Here is an 18,767-nt window from a genome sequence, read left to right as displayed (position 1 = left end):
CCCTTGTTACATAAAATCATAAAACTCTAAATCCACACACTGCCAATGGCGTGCATAATCGGTGACTTAAAAGTACTTTGTTTGGGTCTCACTTGCGATTTGAGTCTGACTCAGCAATTGAATTCAATATTTTGTTTTGTTTTTCTCCCCTTCACTTTCCTAATGTATGACTCAAGATCTGACTCGTTTATTTGGTTCGAGACTATTTGAGCCATCATTTTGTACCAAATTCGCTGGGTATACATTCAAAAGTTTTCTATAATTCTACCAGTTAATAATAATTTTTGAGTCAAAATGATAAGTTAGATCCAGACGAGTCCGTTTATCAGACAAAAACCTAACTACCGATTCACCTACTACTAATTCCTCGTATAAACCTAGCTACCGATTCACCTACTACTAATTCCTCGTATACCGAAAATTCGGCCATGCATACCCAAAATCATCAGTTGGCTTCCGATCCATAGCACTTCTAATTTTTATTTGTTTGACCGGTGAAACAGTCTCTTGTTTAGTTCTTGCTGCTGACCTGTTGTGCACACCCAAGCAAGTGTAAGAATAAAGCAAAGGCGCACGTTGAAACGAATAAAAACAATAACTACTGTGTTGAACAGAAAAACTACCCGGAGAGACTCTGGTTGGCTCTCTTCTCTCTCTTCTGTGCCATCACTTTCGCCACCCCTAATATGTCTGCTTCCATTGTAACCGTTACGATTCCCCTCTAAAGAAAGTCTCCTTCATCTCTCTCAACACTCAACTAGAAGAAGAAGAGGAAAAAACCCGATTTGGATCAGTAAGACTAAGAGATATGGCTTCATTTGCTAAGTTGTGTTGTGGAAAAAGTACATCAAATCGGTAAGTTTAAAGCTCTCAAGATCACTTCGATCTGTTTTAAGTTGTTGTTTGTTTTTAGGTTTGATTTTTGATAAAATAGTTCTTTGTTTTGCTTGTAGTAGTTAAGCTGGAGTTTTGAAATAAAATTAACCTAATTAAGTTGAGATTTCTGTAGCGATTAGTACTGTTTACTGTTAACTGAGAAATGGGTTTAGTTCAAAAATTAGAACTGGAAAAGTTTTGGGGGATTTTGTTTAGGTACTTTTGAGAGTGAAGTTAAAGTTGTTATTGGTTTTTTTTTTTTTTGATTTGCAGGAAAGACAAGGGAAAGAAAACAGTAAGGTGGAGGATATTTTCTTTGAAGGAATTACATTCAGCTACAAACAATTTTAATTATGATAATAAGCTTGGAGAAGGTGGATTTGGTAGTGTTTATTGGGGACAATTATGGGATGGATCTCAGGTATTTTTTTTGTGTGAATTCTCTCTATTTATTTCTTAAATGCTTTAGGAAATTACTGATTATTGGTAGTTTTATTATAAGAGGAATTAAGTGTGCAAGAGGAAATTCAAGTTACCCTTATGGAGGTGTATCATGTGTAGTTCGTCAAAGGTAGTAGTACTGTCATTATCCACCCTTGCAATGTGATAGCTACTTCACAAAGAAATGAGCTTGAGTGGTCCTAGTACTGTTTGTACGCAATCATGATTTGCACAATAGACTTAGAAAATGATGCTTCCCTTTTGTGTTTGTGTGTGAAACTGTGTATGAATATAGGTGAAAATAAAAAATGGTAGGGGCATGTGGTGATGCAGTGCATGTGCCCTGCAACTGTTTCATCAAGACAATCAGCATATTGAAGTACCCGATCAGATAACGTACCATGGCTGAGTTTGTACTGATTACATATTTGTTCTCTTAATATGATGGTCAACAGACGTAATTTAGAGTTGAAAGAGAGCAGGTTTAAGTTTAACTAAAAGTTTAGAATAACCTTTCTTCTTCATGTGACTTGAGTTTAAAAGTTCATTCTGCCAAGTGCCAACGATCTAAATATGAAATTACTAAGTTCTTCTATTTAACTGCCTTTTGTACTGGATATTTACTTGTTATTGTAGCTTTTTATGTATGGCACATTTTAAATCAGATTCGTTTAAAAACTGCTGGTTCTTCTATTTACTTTGATTTATGTTTCATGAGCCAAGTGAATAAAAAACTGCTGCTAAGTTTCATTTGATCGTGGGCACCATTAGTCCACAGCTTTGTGCTGGTTGAAGTGACAAAAGAGTTTTGTGTCCTCATCTATCTTTGTTGATGGACTTTAGTTGCACATTGCGATGCAAGTATTTTTTTGAGGGTTCAATTTTAATCCCTTTCAATGTCTTTTAGCTCTTAACTCTTTAATATGATTGCATTCGAGCCAGGTAGAGATCTTAGTGTGTAGAGTCATGTTAGAAGTATTGTCAGAGTGGGAAAGTGATAGATTAGTCATCGATGGGTTTGATGGCAGAAAAGTCCAGGGGATCATGGGAAAGCAATGGCACCTTGATTTTTAATGGATTCAGGACCTTAATAACATCATTCCACTCATGTGGTCTAGGAAATTTTCTCCCCGAGATGGTTTGCTTTGTTTAAATGTCTGACCTGGGTCCTAAGTTTGTACAAGTATAATTAAATGAAAGTGCCGCAAATAAGTATGACGAAGTAGTTCTTTATTCTAGAAGTTTACTGTTTCTAGTTTGTATTCATTTTTTTGCTGAAACCTGCCATTGTTGCTCAAACTTATTTGATTATACTAGCCGACTTCATGCTTTCGCTTATTTTATAGTTAGGCTTTACGTTTAAGAGACGAAGTGAATCATTAAGCTCTATGATTATCCACCAATCAAGAATTATCCAAATTATTACATGAAAATCAAACTGACAAGTAGTACTATTTCAGTGCTGTTACGACTAGGTGAGAGTGGTTGCAATACTGAGTGTGGTAAAGTAAAGCTAGTACTTGTTGCTGGGGTTGCTCAAAGATCCGTTGAGCTCAGGATGAGCGTTCTCAAGCTTTATTGTGGATAGCATGTTTGATAAGTCTAGCCTATTTGCCTCATTCCTTATAGACTTTTGAACCTTTGACTAGTAAGAAAATATGCCATTGATCAGTCTTTGGCAGGTTTGGATGCTCCTTAAAGTGAAATTCTTCATTTTCTTTCACTGTATATACTTGGTACTGTGAAATAAAGTTAGATGGTTCAATCTTTGTTCACATTCACCGAATCTGGCTTTATCCTGCTGTTTATTTTTCCTGTCATCGTGGTGTTAGGTTCACATCCAATGTCTTCTGCAGATTGCTGTGAAAAGGCTAAAGGTCTGGAGCACCAAAGCCGATATGGAATTCTCTGTCGAGGTTGAGATATTGGGCAGAGTCCGGCACAAGAATCTATTGAGTTTAAGAGGTTACTGTGCTGAAGGACAGGAGCGGCTTATTGTGTATGATTACATGCCTAACTTGAGTTTACTCTCCCATCTTCATGGACAGCACTCTGCAGAATACTTACTTGACTGGGAGCGGCGTATGAATATCATAATCGGGTCTGCAGAGGGCATTGCGTGAGTCTTATCCCTTGATCTCTCTTTATTTCTTGTTCTTAATTCTGGCAAGTTCTTTAATGTTTGCTCAGATGTGCCATTTTATTGGTTTCAGCTATCTTCACCACCATGCTGTGCCACACATAATTCACAGAGACATCAAAGCAAGCAATGTCTTACTTGATTCAGAGTTCAACGCCAAAGTTGCTGATTTCGGATTTGCAAAGCTCATTCCTGATGGAGCAACTCATGTGACCACAAGGGTAAAGGGTACCCTTGGCTACCTCGCACCTGAATACGCAATGCTGGGGAAAGCATCTGAGAGCTGTGATGTTTACAGCTTTGGAATACTATTACTAGAGCTTGCTAGTGGGAAAAAACCAATAGAGAAGCTAAATCCGACTACCAAACGAACAATCATTGATTGGGCCCTACCTTTGGTTCGCCAGCGGAAATTCGATGAAGTTGCTGACCCAAAACTGAACGGGAACTATGTGGAAGAGGAACTCAAGAGGGTGGCCATTGTTGCACTTGTGTGTACTCAAAATCAACCTGAAAAAAGACCGAACATGCTCGAAGTGGTAGATCTTCTAAAAGGAGAATCTAAAGAGAAATTATCAGATTTGCAAAATGAACAGATATTCAAGGAAGAACCTTTGGCTGGTTTCCAAGATGGGTTATCAAGTGTTGACGATAAATCGGATTTAATCTCTGAGGAACAGGATTCAAAAGAGGAGGTGAAAGATGTGGCTCACTCTGCATAGGAGGGCATCAAATATTGTTGAAACCAAAAGCTCAGTAAATATTTAGTGTTTGGACAAGGAGGCATTGATTTAAACTCTTTGTTTGTTTGTTTTTCCTTCTTTCTCTTTTGTGATTTTGAGTGGTATTTTATTGTTTCACCCTACTTAACCAAACAGGGGTTTTAGTTATGTAAAATGTAGTCATTGTGAGATCAATATGTTTCACTTCAAATTTATGATTCCAGTTGAAAAAGGCTTCTCTGCTTGTGTTAAGGTACTGATCTTATTTGCATCTTGCTTTCTGCTTTCCTTTTCCTATTTTTGAATTAGACTAGTAGTAGGGCACACTTTTGGTGGTCCTCTGGTAGCTGACCCTTAAAACTGGCCGTTGTTTGCAGCATGTATTGGAACCCATGAAGCCTGTTTCATCAGTTCCTTCGATTAAGCAACCGTGTGCATTGAACTATATGTTGCTATCAGCTGTCTCTGATCTGCTAAATAGAGGGACCTGTGGTCCTCTAAATCATTCTCTCTCAATTTACATACACCATAGTTGCAGCGTCGCTATTCAGGAGTGGAGCCAGGTATGTGCAAGAGGCATTTACCAACTGGCTCTCAGAGTTTACCTCTTTTTTTTCTGCTGCCCTTAATGCATTATTGGTGCTGCGCAATAGAATTGTTTGTCACCTTTTACCTTTGATCCTGGCTCCGCAACCGTAGAACATTAAGACTTTCCCCGCTGGTGTCAAAATGAAAAGTTGAGATTCTTCTTTATTACATCTAATCACCATCTTAGTTCATGACTAAAGATAGTTACGTACACAAACAATATAGATTCAAAGACATGATCATTAACTCTAAAAAAGCCATAATTAAACAAATTGACACTAGGAAGACCTTTGCAAGAAAGTAAAAAAACACTAACCAAGAACATATCTAGAATCTAACTATATGAAATCGGGTACAGATCGTCCAAACCGTACGTAAAAGATTCAGTCCAAGAGTAGTTCTCTATACCAACTCCATAATATGAATCGAGAAAATACATCGAGTCAAGAGATGTCAAGTACGGTTCATCGAAGAATTTCCCATCCATCGGGAACCAATGAGATTGCATATCATTATTGCTGCCGCACTTCATATGATCCATCCAGGAATGAGAAACCACTTCACTCATTGTAACTTTGCTTTCGTCGTCTGTTACTCCATTTACGGTGCTTCTTTCTGTTTCATTAACTGACTCGTCATTAGTTTTGCTATTAGGACTTTGGTCGTCGCAGGTGGATTCAGTACTGTCCTTGTCTGCTGAGTGATCAAGTAGCTTTCTTCTCTTGGACATGGGTACATCTGGTTTGGCATGTTGAATGATCTCCCTCTTGGTTAAATGTGTGTTCCAATAATTCTTAACTTCATTATCTGTTCTACCCGGCAACCGGCCTGCTATCAATGACCACCTTCATTCATAACAAATCAATTAGTTAGAGCTACATAAGTTTAGACCAGTGCAGTAGAATTTATAAGAAACTAACCGATTGCCAAGAAGTTTGTGCATGCGAATGATAAGGTCTTCTTCTGCCTCTGACATATCGCCTCGTTTTAGATTTGGTCTAAGATAATTCTTCCATCTTAATCTACAACTCTTTCCACCTCTCATAAGACCTACAAACAGAAGAAACACACAGAGAATGATGCTAAGAGCACAAATGCAGTCACCAAAAGCCACAACTAATGGATCGCGTTAGCGAGAAAGAGAGAGTTACCTGATCTCTTAGAAACAGTAGCCCATTTTCCCTCACCGCAGGTCTCAATGTATCTAGTAAGAAGTAAATCTTCTTCTGGTTTCCATGGACCTCTATTAAGAAGTTCTTCTTCCTTTGTTATTCCTTCACTCTCCATTGATAACTCCGTTTTGTTTGAATCCTTTTCGGAATATGCCTAGTGGTTTTATATACGCTAACACGAGCAAGAAGAGAGATTCTTAATAATGTGGAGGTGATGATGGCTGGATCCTAATCCATCCTGCATGGATTGCGATACATTGGACTAGTTTTCAGTGACAATGATATAGACATGAGGGAAACTGGGAAAGGTCCTACATTTTTTTGCTTTGCCCAGTTATCTTTTTCTTTTAGCTTGGTTTTAAGCTTTTCTCTGTAAAGCAAAGTTACATGTCTTTCCCTATGTGTAATGGGGAATACCACATTGCACAATTTCAGCAAACACAAAATGCAATAAAGAAAAAGCTCTTGTATATTAAAACGTTAACCACGTTACTCGTTGCAGAGATTTTGTCTATTGAAAATGATATAAAGTCTGTTACGTACTGTACGTTGTCCGGCAACTTGTATATATAATATGGTGTCCAAAACTAAAATTTGGCTCCTGAGAAAAAAATGTGTTTACAAAGCATCAGGGCATTAGGAAGGCGCTACTGATAAGCATGGTTGTTCACATGGCAAAGGATCAACAAGGAGACGCGGCAGGGTGCACGTTATTTTGGTGCACGCCTGCGCAAAACTTACATAGAACTTACATAAACACTGTAATCACTCTGAACGGAAAATTTATTTCATTTAATGCGGGCTAACTAGGAAAATGAACGGCATGTTGCCGCCAGCAAACAAGTGTCAAACTAATAACACAATTTTTTCCCCTTAACAGCAGACTGCATTATTGAGCTAAAGCAGCAACGCAAAGGGAGAGGGCCAAGGTTTCTCCTTCCCCCACCATATTTATTTGTGGCTCATATTCTAGGTGCCATTATACTATAGTAGTGGCCGCAGCCTGCATAATTGTTTGAATGCCGACTAATCTTATTGGTCCCATTAATCTCTTAAAACAGTAGTCTCCTGTTTTTATAAATTATATCACGAAACATCTTTCACTCTTTATGGCAATTTGATAACGAAAACTGAGAAAATTTGATTAAAGATGATTGAAACTAAAGAGTTCTTCTGTGGCCCTTTGTTGGACATTATTGAAGAACTCTGCAAAAAAAGCTTGTTGCCAAAGTAACATTTCCTGGTATCTATAATTTGATTGAAAATGTTGATTGGTTTTCGTCAAAATACTAAGATAAAATATGTAGATTGATCTTATCTTTTGCCGAAGACCTCTAGGTTTGGTCCCTCTGGAGCATATGCCTGGACTCTGATACTTTTAGCTTAGGGGAAGAGCTATCAGCTATATATGGACATGAGAGCCAATTTCCCTCACTTGGAAACTAGCTTCTAAAGCCATATATATATATATATGTATGTTTTTTTATATAAAAATGACTCCTAATTTCCCAAACTTGCACATTTATGTCCATTCTTTGCCCCTGCATAATGGGCGTTCTTTCTTTCTGCATTCTCCTACATTCAATCATGGTTGTGTCAGTATTGGTTTGGAGACACTTCAGCGTACATACATCTAGCCTAAGATCTTTGGAGTCATAATTGATATATCTAACCCGACGCAATGATAAGATTTTCCAAAACAAAGAAGAAGAAAAATAAACAATTATTTTGTCATTTTTTTCCCAACGTTTACGTAGAAAATGCAAGGTTATTACAGGGGTTAGCAAATTCCACGAGGATTACCAGTACACTGGATCTAATAATTAGAACCGTTTTGTGTTTTATTTATTTGGTAACATTCAGCAGCAGCCATGAGAAAATGTACACTATAATATCTGTCAGTCAACATTCATTGACTTTGGTCAAATCCCCACAGGAATCATATTTCTCTTGAACTTTAATCTCAAGACCAACAGCGTCTAGTAAAGGGAAAGTTGATAACAAAGTCAAAAAATGTAGGTTTACACCTTTAAGGATTAAGACATTAATACTCAACCTTGTCATGACAAATCTTTAGGTATGATATCTTTGGTACTATTGACCTATGTATGAATTTACACTTTCTGTTAAAACTAGTGAAGAGAAACAGAGAATAACGTACAATCAAATTTCGAAAGTAAAGAAAAGAGACGGAAGAAATAGAGAAGAGATCATTGATTAGAGTGACAAAGCAGATATCTTTAAACTGTTATGCATTTTATAAACTTCTTTTTTATAACAAGAAAAAAAGAGCACTTCTTTTTTGATATATCAGATAACATTTTATTTTTGTATGTCTAAAAGATTCAACATAAAAATTAACTTTCTTTAAAGTAGTAGCAACAGATTAATGATCCAAAAGAAAACCAGAGACAGAGTCAGAGAAACTCTTTTTCTTAAAGGAGATGGAGATTCAGTTAGACTGTTACAGTGGCATGACCCTCTCTTTTCTTAAAAGGAGATGTTGATTCAATTACATTTACATAAAGTATGCTAGTATATTATTTTTCAGTTACTGATTTTCAAAGCGGTAGATGACACTGTTATACGTCTCGGATTGTATTAATTTTAGGCATGAATGAAGAGCTCCGTGAAAGAAACATATTAGTAAAATATTAATTCCAAATCTGATAACAAATATACATCTAGTCATTGTCATCATTGATGGACAAACTCATTGGTGTATCCAAGCTTCCGGCATGGATTTACCAAAGAAATGATTCGGGGATCATAAGCTTGGGAGCCACCAAAATAAGGTTAGTGCCTTGAGCACTGATGGCCTAAACCTGCAAATTAAAAACCCATGATCTCTTTTGTGTACTTTGAGATTTAGACAAATTCAACGTGCACTACAGAGATGATAATGATGATGATATTACTCATTAAACAAAGAAAATTAAACAGGATCTATGATCATCATTCCTGTTATATTGTTATCTAAATAAAAAGGAGCTTTTGTAATAGACTACGTATTATATTCAGAAGATTCCTTGTGTTTAAAGTTGTGTGCCAGTATAGAATCCTAAGAACAAAGAATCCCATCTACTAAGATGATGTACTTAATTATTTGTTTCCCATGCAATTTTGGCTGGCAGGAGACTCGCATTTCCTTTCCTAAATCACCTACGAATAGAGTGGTGAAGTTGTGGGCTTGACTCGATCAAGCTCGTCTACCGTGGCTTGGCATGTTATTGTTTTGTACCACTCAATGAAGTATGGACAAGTTGTGATGGCCATACGCCCATCCATAAACCAGGTAAAAAACGACCCCCAGTTGGGGCATCCATATGCTTTAATATTGCCTAATACACACTGTATTATGCTGGATTTTGATAACACAGCATTGCTGACGATGAACTTGTTTGTGAATGGATCATCAATTCCAGGGAATCACCCGATCACCCGGAACATGATGGATCATGCTGAACACCCGGAACATGATGGATCATGCTTAGTTGCATCTCCAACTTGTTGCCAAAGTAACATTTCCGGGTATCTTGGCTTTGTCACAATATCAACTGAAAAACTAACTTCCCTAAAAACATGTTCATAAATAATAGAATCATATTTAACACAAGCTAGACTCCTTTTTTCTTTTAATAGATAACAAAGAAATTTTATTTAATGAATGACAGACAAAAAGAGTTTCTAAACGGCTAGGAGCGTTATGAGTTCCTGTAGACATAGTTTTTCCTTTCTCACCATCATCTTAGCTATATTATCAGCTAAGTTATTAACCTCTCTGTTTACATGTTTAACATTCCAAAAACTGAAAGACATTAAGAGAAACTTAATATCTCTGATTATTTTCCTATTCTTCCAACGAACATAAAGACTATCATAATTAACTGAGTTTACTACATTCTCTGCATCCGCCATTATTTTGATCTTGATATATCCTGAAGCTTTAACCCAGCTCAAAGCTTCAGAAATGGCCAAGCATTCCCCTTCATCTGGATCCATTACTCCAATTGCATAGGATCATTTGAATCCTTTGACTTCACCGGAACAAGACAAGAGTGCCGTTCCAGTGCCGCAATCATGAGTGAGATGATTGAATGAAGCATCCATAAACAATGTGTAAGCATCATCAGTATGCATATTATGGATAGAAGAACTGCATTCTAAACTAGAAGTTCTGAAAAAGCGGGGGTCTAACAACCACACCCAATATTTCGCTTAGCAATCTGTAATTCTGTATGGACAAACTCTAATATACTTTTAAGAGAATCAACTAGACAGTCAGATTCAATCTTATTAAAAGTATATCAAAGAATTATATCTCACTTTCTCGATTCAATACTTACTCAAGCAAATAGAAATATGTGAGTCTAATTGAATACAAGAGAAATCACTCGAACGGTACCAAAGACCAATGTTCAAGGATCAATCAACAACCAAAGGTTGGATTTCCCAATTGACCGATTCAACGCACAGCCTGTGATATTTCAATTATATAACAAAATATAATGCAGAAAAGAAATAACACAGACACCAGAAGTTTTGTTAACGAGGAAACCGCAAATGCATAAAAACCCCGGGACCTAGTCCAGATTGAACACACACTGTATTAAGCCGCTAAAGACACTAGCCTACTACAAACTAACTTCGGGATGGACTGTAGTTGAACCCCAATCAATCTCACACTGATCCAAGGTACAATTGCGCTCCTTACATCTCTGATCCCAGCAGGATACTATGCACTTGATTCCCTTAGATGATCTCACCCACAACTAAGAGTTGCTACGACCCAAAGTCGAAGACTTTAATAAACAAATCTGTATCACACAGAAAAGTCAACGGTAATAGATAAATCTGTCTCCTACAAAAATACCTACGAGTTTTTGTTCCGTCTTTTGATAAATCAAGATGAACATGAACCAATTGATAACCCGGACTTATATTCCCGAAGAACAGCCTAGAGTCACTTCACAATAATCTTAATCGAATATCGAAACAATATATTGTGGAATCACAAACTATGAGACAAAGGTGTTTGTGACTACTTTTCTATCTTGCCTATCGGAGAAGTTAATCTCAAGCCAATCTTACGATTGTACTCAAATACGATAGAAACAACAAGATCAGATCACGCAACTACATAGAAAATAGTTGGGACTGGCTTCACAATCCCAATGAAGTCTTCAAGTCGTTAACCCACAGTGTCTCGATAGAAACCTAAGTTTAAAGGAGAATCAACTCTATCTAATACAACTAGTATCACACAGGAGGTGCGGGGATTAGGTTTCCCAGTTGCTAGAGTTCTCCTTTATATAGTCTTTCAAAGCAGGTTTTGCAATCAATGTTAGCTTAGTAACAAAGCATTCAATATTAATCGTTAGATGAAAACCTGATTAGATTCAAGATAATATCTTTCAACCGTTAGATCGAACTTAGCTTGTTACACACAAATGAAATGCACGTTTATTTAGGTTTGTGTAACCGTACCCAAACATGTAAATTTAGTTGGTTCAACAGTAGTTAACCAAATGGTTCAAGGAATAAGGACTTACACACGTATGAGTTATCACATGATACGTATGATCTCTATACCTTGGTAGCTATTAGTCCATATGAGCACTTTCATATCAACCATATTCATCTTAACCATAACTAGTTCAAATGACTCAAAAGAACTAGTTAGAGAGTTGTTCAATTGCTTAGATCTCATAGAAGTATATAAGACACAATCGAAGCAAAAACGATTTGATTCACTCGAATCAATTCATGACTTTATAGCCACGGTTTGCAAGTATGCATTCCTTAGTTTATATAAGTTTAAGTTCACGAATAATCGTTTTTAGAAACTAACCCACATAAGTACGCATACTGGTACGCTAACTTAAGTACCCGAAATAAATTTGTTTTCAGTTCACAAACTCCAGCAGAAATTTACGGGATGTGAACTTCCGACAGTGCGTGTACTGGTACACGGACTTCAGTTCCGGTTTTCCTGAGCAGCAAAGTACGCATACTTTGGTTCAAGGAATAAGGACTTACACACGTATGAGTTATCACATGATACGTATGATCTCTATACCTTGGTAGCTATTACTATAAAGGCGGAATTCAGAATAATAATATACGAGTAACTTAGAAAACAAAACATAAGTAGTATTTCGAAGAAAATATCTTCTCTAGATTATGAACAAGAAAACAATTACAATTATCTCTTTGTTACGCTCACAATCTCTCTAAACATTGGATCAACCTTAAACTGTTTGCTAGCTTGCACAAGTATTGCTCCAAGATTCTCCTAGGTTTTATGTGCCTAGTATATGTGTCTTTAGCTATTATCCAAAGCCCTTTATTTATAGCCTTCATCGTACTCAGCCGACCAAGGACTTCTATTAGGAATATATTTCCTAAACTAAGAGTATTGCCTAAAACAAAACTCTTCCCTAACTAAGAATTCTGCCTAAACAAGGATTCCTGCCTAGAATATGATTCTTCCCTCAACTTAGCTTGAGGTAAACTAAGTTCCCTAAAGGAGTACGGATACACATGTATCATGGGTCCCCCTTTTAAGAACTTGAACTCCTGTGAGATTTAAAAATGAAGGCTAGGGAACTCGAGAGTCCCTTTTTCCTTGTTAAATCACTTGGCCTTGCTAGGAACTTGACCTTTACATCCACTTAAAAAAGCTTATTTCTCTCCTTGTCGTGTTTTAGTCACTCTTCGATCTAATATGCAGTCTTCCTTGAGTGGTTCCTCTCTATCAAACCATAAGTCTTATACTCTTGGTAAGATCATAGTGTCGTCGCCGTCATCATCAAGTAATGGTGGTTCAAACAATTTCAAGTATTCGGCATTTATAACCAAGTACATTCCTAGATAAGGTGGCAGATCTAGACAAAAGTCATTGTCACCAATCTGGTGGAGAATACGAAACAGTCCATACCTCAATGGCTTCAACTTTTTACCTTCCCCCTTCAGTCGTTCCTTACCTAACTTTAACCATACCAAGTCACCAACACCGAAATTACAAGGCACAAGATACTTGTCATGCTTTGGTTTGTATCTGTCTTGTGACTTCTTTAATTGTGCTTCAACAGTTGCATGAATCTGAGATATCTTCTCCAAGAACTTTTGTGCCTTTTGTCATTCACTTCCTTCCTTTACCTCCATTGAGGTGTCACTAGAAAATACTAGATCGAAATGGCTAGGTGGTAAGAAACCATAGCACGTCTCGAAAGGAATTTTTCCCGAAGAACTATGAACAACTCTATTGAAAACAAACTGTAGATATGGTAAACTCTCATCCCAAGTTTTAGGATGCTTAGAATTATATCCCCTTAACATGTGAACCATAGTCCTGTTGACCACTTCTGTTTGTCCGTCTGTTTGTGGATGAAAATATGTACTCTTCTTCAACCTAGTGTCCATCATCTTCCATACAGAATCCCAAAAATGACTAAGGAATCGACTATCCCTATCATAAATAATCGAAGTAGGTAAACCAAAATACTTCTACACATGCTCAAAGAAGAGCTTTGCTGCACCAGCTCCTTCTACCGTCTTTGTACATGGAATTAATGCAATCATCTTGCTGAATCGGTCGACCACAACGAACAAGTAATCACAACCAGACTTGGTCTTTGGTAACACACCAAGAAAATCTATAGAAACACTCTCCCAAGGTCTTGATGGTACTGGTAATGGTAGATATAACCCACGTTTTATGTTGGAAGGTTTAGATGTGCTACACAACTTACACCCTCTAACTAACTTAGCCACATTATCTTGCATCTTTGGCCAAAAGACATAGCGCCGGAGGTTAAGTAGAGTTTTATTCATCCCAAAGTGTCCAGCAACTCGGGAAGTGTGTGCCTCTCTCAACCACTGTAAACGATCTCCATCTTCTGGTATGCAAAGTAACTGACCCTTGTATAACAATCCATCTCGGAATTCAAACTCGCCTTTCGAGCCACTCTTTACACCTTCTAACACCTTCTTGAAGTCCTTGATAGATGCGTATGAATCTGCATACTCTTGAGGAACAATCGACTGATTTCTCATGGATGACCACCAATAATGCTCGGACTGGTGGACGAGACAACATATATGCCAACTTGTTTGTTACTCCCTTCTTGTACTTAATGAGAATTTTGAAACTCATCAAGTAAGATATCCACTTCATGTGTCGGGCTTGTTTTAGTTTCGTCTGAGCGTGTTGATAATCCAATGGTTTGTGATCTGAATGTACCACTACTACTTTACCTAAGAGATACACTCACCAATGCTTGATACATTGATATAAAGCATAAAATTCTTTGTCATAAGGTGTGTAGTTCTTAATAGCACCTGAGAACAATTCTGAATGGTATTCCACTGGTTTACCATCTTGTAACAACACTCCTCTCAATGCATAGTTATAAGCGTCGGTCTCAACTTCAAAAGTACGCTGTAATTTAGGCAATGCCAATACTGGTGCTTCTGAAATATTCCTTTTTAGTAACTGAAAAGCGTCTTCATGGGTTTGCTACCATTCAAACTTTGCCTTAGCTCCCGTCAAACCATGTAATGGTCCCGTAATATTCGAAAAATGTCGGATAAACTTACACAAGTATGTACAATCCCCTAAGAAACTCCTGATTTCAGTTACAGTACTAGGTCTTGGCCACTTAGTGATCACTTCAACCTTCCTTGGATCAATCTTCCGTTGTCCACCACCAAAAATGAAACCGAGATACACCAACTCCTCATTCCCAAACTCACACTTCTTTACGTTCAACTTCAGCTGGCCTTCGTGTAACACTTTAAACACCTTCTCAACGTGAACGAGATTCTCTTCCCAAGTTCTGCTGTATATTAGGATATCATCCAAGTAAACAATCACAAAATCTTCTATAAAAGGTCGTAATAAATCATTCATCAAATGCATAAACGTCGTTGGAGCGTTACACAAACCAAAAGGCATCACCAACCTTTCGAAAAAGCCTTGTTTGGTTTTGAAAGCAGTTGTAAGGAACCTCAAGCTCGTCAATTATATTTGACCGGTCTAGTGATGATCAAGAGATGAATTAGTAGATAATGACTCGATTAGTTTAACACGAACGTTATTTAATAGAAATTAGTCTAACAAAGATTTAGGTACGAAATTACTATTGTTAGATAGATCTCGAAAAGTTACGATCGAAAAGTTACGTGGAATGGACTACTCGAGTGTGTCATTCGGATACCGGGAAAAGAAGATGTCTTCAGATTAATACAAAGGTTAAAATCGTCATTTATCAAATAAACGTTTTATTAGGACACAGACACGTTGTGACTGCCTTATAGAAGAAATTGGGTGTCCTAGTAATACCTTGACCTTATCACCTACGCCAGATCGAGGAAATCATTCATTTCCTTTCTTTATCTTCTTTCTTTCTTTGTTTTCTTATTCTTCTTCTTCTTCCTTCTTCTTTTCCGTTCTATCTCAGCTATTCTCCTGCAACTATTTTTCTGTGTGTATCGATTGAGAAAATCGATTGATGTTGTCGTGAAGGTACAGAGGGTGGAGGTGTTGCTGTTATGAGTCAGGAAAGAGAAGAAGATGATGTTGTAAATTGTGAGAAGAAGACTAGGGTTCCCGAGTAATGAAATTGATTTGTGTATTGAGTTCCTGATGGAAGAAAATTGAATGGGTTGACGTTTAATTGTAGTTTTGAAGTTGATTCAGTGATGAATCGAAGAACTAGAGTTTCGCAGAAGATTGTCTAGAGTTTCGGTTGATGATGAATAAGATAGGATTAGAGATGGGTTTTGTGTTTTGAGAACAAAGAAGAATAATTGGGTTTTCAATTTGGGGTTTGGTTACAAATAAAAAGTTTATTGAAGAGATGGGGTTTTGTGAGATCATGCTGTAGAGTTTAGAAGGGTATTTGTAGGTGGGTTTGATGTGAATTAAAAGTCAAGGTTGAAGAATAACTTGAGTTCGATAGTTAGAGTTTTGAGTTTGAATTGGAGAAAAGGAGATTTGGAAATTGAATTAAGGTTTGTTCAAGAACAGATAGTGATGAAGATCGATGGGTTGCTGAAGTAAATTCCATTGCTCGAGTTGAACTGTCTTTCAGGTAATTTATCTTAATTGAAGTAGTTCAAGTTGAATTATTTTGGTTTGATAGTTTGTATGATTGTGAATTGAACTGAGATTGATGAGGGTATGGATTTGTAGTGAACTGGTGTTGTTATGAGTTAAGGGAAAAAACAATAATTGATGCTGGAGTTGTAATTAGTGTAATTGGTAAACACTGGTTTAATGTTGCAGGTGTTAGTACTGAACTAAAGATAATTGAATTAGTGATTTAGGGATTGAGGTTGAGGCAGGTGGTATGTGATATAGTTGAGTGTTACTCATCCAATAGTGGTGATAAACTTTATGTGTTGATGTTGAAGTGTTTGAATGGTTTTCTTGTGGCAATGGTGTTAATGATTATAGGTTGGCTGAAGGCTGAGTTTGTGGTTGATTTGAGTTACAGATGAATTATATGGAATAAGAGGGTAATAGGATTATGTTGTTAAGTTAAGAACGAATAATCTGGTGATACAAGTATGAGGGGATTGAATTACTATTGGGAGTGAAGTGTGATTAAAATGAAGGTTGAAGATTAGGTTTGAGTGTATATTGTAGTTGAGTTTGAGATGAATCTGAACTTAGGTTGAATGCCAGGAAGGTATTGTTTAGAGATAGAGATGCAAGGATGGTTATGTTTAATGAATGAGACTGAAGTTGCAGAGGATGATGGTTTGAATTGAGAAATTACAGTTAGAAAAAGACTAGTGTCTCGAAAAATATGAGTTGGACTTCGCATTGGAGCTGCATTGGTGGTGTATGTATTACTGGTCATGAGAATTAGTAGAAAAGGTGTTGCATAGAGCTGCAATTGCAGATAAGAAGAGGAATCTGAATTAGTGTAAGTTAAATTGAATCTCCTCAGTGGAAGCTTGGAATTGCATTTGCAGGTAAAGCTAAGTTTGTAGTTGAAGTTAAATCATGAAGTTTAATTGAAATATATATGTTTCTTTGTTGTAATGAGAACTGTAGCTTGAATTTGATTGAAGTTGAAATGATAAGAAGAAGGTTATGTTGTAGGAATTGAAGCTGTAATAACTTAAGTCTTGTGATGTTTTGTCAACCCAGTCAGATATATCTGACTGATTTAACCTTAGCTGACTCAGTTAATCTGACTGAGTTGAATTAGTCTTGTTAACCTGAGTCGAATCATCTTGACTCACCGAGCCACTAGACCTGAGTCATTGACCAGTTGACCCGACCCTGACCCCTTGATTTGACCTTTGACCTGGACTTAGACGTTGACTGTTAGTTGACTTCTTCTGACCAATTAGTGACCGTTAGTTGACCAGTCAGACCAAGCCTTGGATTAATGGACTTATTTAGTGGACTTGGCTTAGGACTAGATATCTTAGTTTGATGTTTGGACCCCTAATGGTCCGAATTAGCTTTCGGTTCCTTTTACAAAGTTGTAGAGATTCATAAGACTTATTTAATGGAATATAAAATCAACTTAATTGAATTAGTAAATCTTAGATGTGCTAAAGATAGATAATAAAAAGGTGTAGAACTATAATTGGATTTAGAACCAATAGATAGAACTATATGATTCTTGTGTGAGCCATTTTGGCTAGATTCTTAGAGTTCTTGTGTGATTAACAGTTAGTCTTTGTTAACAACGATCGTTTCAAAGGATGAACCAGTGGATCGTGGATCTCGAGGTAGGCGTGGCTTGTCATCAAAAGAGATGGGAATGCATTTGACTATTTTGTAACCATTGTTGTTTCTTTTATAAAAGTCTTTGTTTAATAAACTCATGCATTGTTAGTTTATGCATTCCATATTTTGTTTAAATTACAGTATGATAGTTTTATTGATTGATAAACACATTTTTGTGTCTAATTTGTCCTCAATGTTCTGTATTGTTGGTACTCGATTTCGTACTTATTATGGTGTTTTATGTGTTTGTAGGTATTTTTGGGAAATAAACATTTTTTGGAAAATTCAGCTGGAAAAGTTGCTCGGGGCACCCCTGGAAAAGTACTAAAGGCACCCTCATTTTGGATAAGGGCACCCCCAGGCGCCCCAGCTGTTAAAGGCGCACATACTCTGGATAAGGGGCAACCACCATCTTCCTCATTTGAAACTGAATTTTGGCGGGAAACTTGTTTCTCACCTGCAGAATTTTTTGTTTGAGATTTGAGGACATTTTAGAGAGACTCAATGGCTGAGAATTGTTGGGATGATGTGACTGGTCTTAACAGACATGGTATGGCTTATTTTGTCGGATAAAATTGGATAGATTCTCGTGTTGAAGAAGACAAAGGCGTACGTGCATGGGAAGATATTCTCCATTAAACTCATGGATATTTGGTCGGATTTTCTCTTGTTTTGGATATATACCAGCATGTTATACTACAACAGGGTTGGTAAGTGCTTTCAATTCGATCAAAGAGGAAGATACACGAAATCTCGTGAAACAGGGGAAGAAAATATTCCCGAGAATATTTTTCTTCAATACCGAGTAATGGAAGACTTGCTGGAGTTATGGAGGATTATTTTTGGTTCTGGGAGGCTATTTAAGGTGTACGTAGAGAAGCAAAGGGGGATATGGAGTGATAGGGGAGCGAACAGAGGGTTGAGGATGGAGAAAAATCAAGTTGCAGAGATGAACCAGTTTTGCTGGTGAAGAAGAACACGAAGAACATTAGACCACAGAAGACAGTCGTATTGCTATAGTGCCAGCGACACTTCATATTTATCGTTCTCTGTAACAGTTTGGTTTATAACAA

The 18,767-nt window shown here is 37.1% G+C and overlaps 2 protein-coding genes across 3 annotated transcripts; one reads left to right on the top strand and one right to left on the bottom strand.

Moving 5' to 3' along the window:
• Positions 1-582: 582 nt before the first annotated feature.
• Positions 583-4,431, top strand: LOC113355841 (PTI1-like tyrosine-protein kinase At3g15890). Of its 2 annotated transcripts, none has more exons than XM_026598801.1 (4): positions 583-855; positions 1,150-1,297; positions 3,174-3,436; positions 3,531-4,431. In XM_026598801.1, exons 1-4 carry the CDS (start codon positions 809-811, stop codon positions 4,177-4,179), a joined length of 1,107 nt encoding a protein of 368 aa, XP_026454586.1. In that variant the 5' UTR covers positions 583-808; the 3' UTR covers positions 4,180-4,431. The 2 variants fall into 2 exon arrangements, with proteins under 2 accessions (XP_026454586.1, XP_026454584.1); XM_026598799.1 differs by having other exon boundaries at positions 3,150-3,436.
• A 478-nt stretch (positions 4,432-4,909) lies between these two features.
• On the bottom strand, positions 4,910-6,179 carry LOC113361138 (transcription factor MYB82-like). Its single transcript, XM_026604484.1, has 3 exons — positions 5,919-6,179; positions 5,688-5,817; positions 4,910-5,612 (listed from the first exon to the last, which is right to left on the bottom strand). Exons 1-3 carry the CDS (start codon positions 6,052-6,054, stop codon positions 5,102-5,104), a joined length of 777 nt encoding a protein of 258 aa, XP_026460269.1. The 5' UTR covers positions 6,055-6,179; the 3' UTR covers positions 4,910-5,101.
• Positions 6,180-18,767: the final 12,588 nt, after the last annotated feature.

The sequence above is a fragment of the Papaver somniferum genome, chromosome 3, assembly GCF_003573695.1.
Source record: "Papaver somniferum cultivar HN1 chromosome 3, ASM357369v1, whole genome shotgun sequence".
NCBI lineage: Eukaryota > Viridiplantae > Streptophyta > Magnoliopsida > Ranunculales > Papaveraceae > Papaver > Papaver somniferum.
The sequence above is the reverse complement of the archived record's forward strand: the minus strand, read 5'-3'. Positions and strand labels throughout refer to the sequence as shown.

Bases quoted from the DNA above. Each gene is read 5' to 3' on its own strand.
- LOC113355841 (XM_026598799.1), top strand. From the start codon at position 809: ATGGCTTCATTTGCTAAGTTGTGTTGTGGAAAAAGTACATCAAATCG. The intron at 856-1,149 runs GTAAGTTTAAAG...TTTGATTTGCAG, and splicing joins GGAAAAAGTACATCAAATCG to GAAAGACAAGGGAAAGAAAA. The intron at 1,298-3,149 runs GTATTTTTTTTG...TCGTGGTGTTAG, and splicing joins AATTATGGGATGGATCTCAG to GTTCACATCCAATGTCTTCT.
- LOC113361138 (XM_026604484.1), bottom strand. From the start codon at position 6,054: ATGGAGAGTGAAGGAATAACAAAGGAAGAAGAACTTCTTAATAGAGGT. The intron at 5,818-5,918 runs GTAACTCTCTCT...TTCTGTTTGTAG, and splicing joins TACTGTTTCTAAGAGATCAG to GTCTTATGAGAGGTGGAAAG. The intron at 5,613-5,687 runs GTTAGTTTCTTA...TTATGAATGAAG, and splicing joins CACAAACTTCTTGGCAATCG to GTGGTCATTGATAGCAGGCC.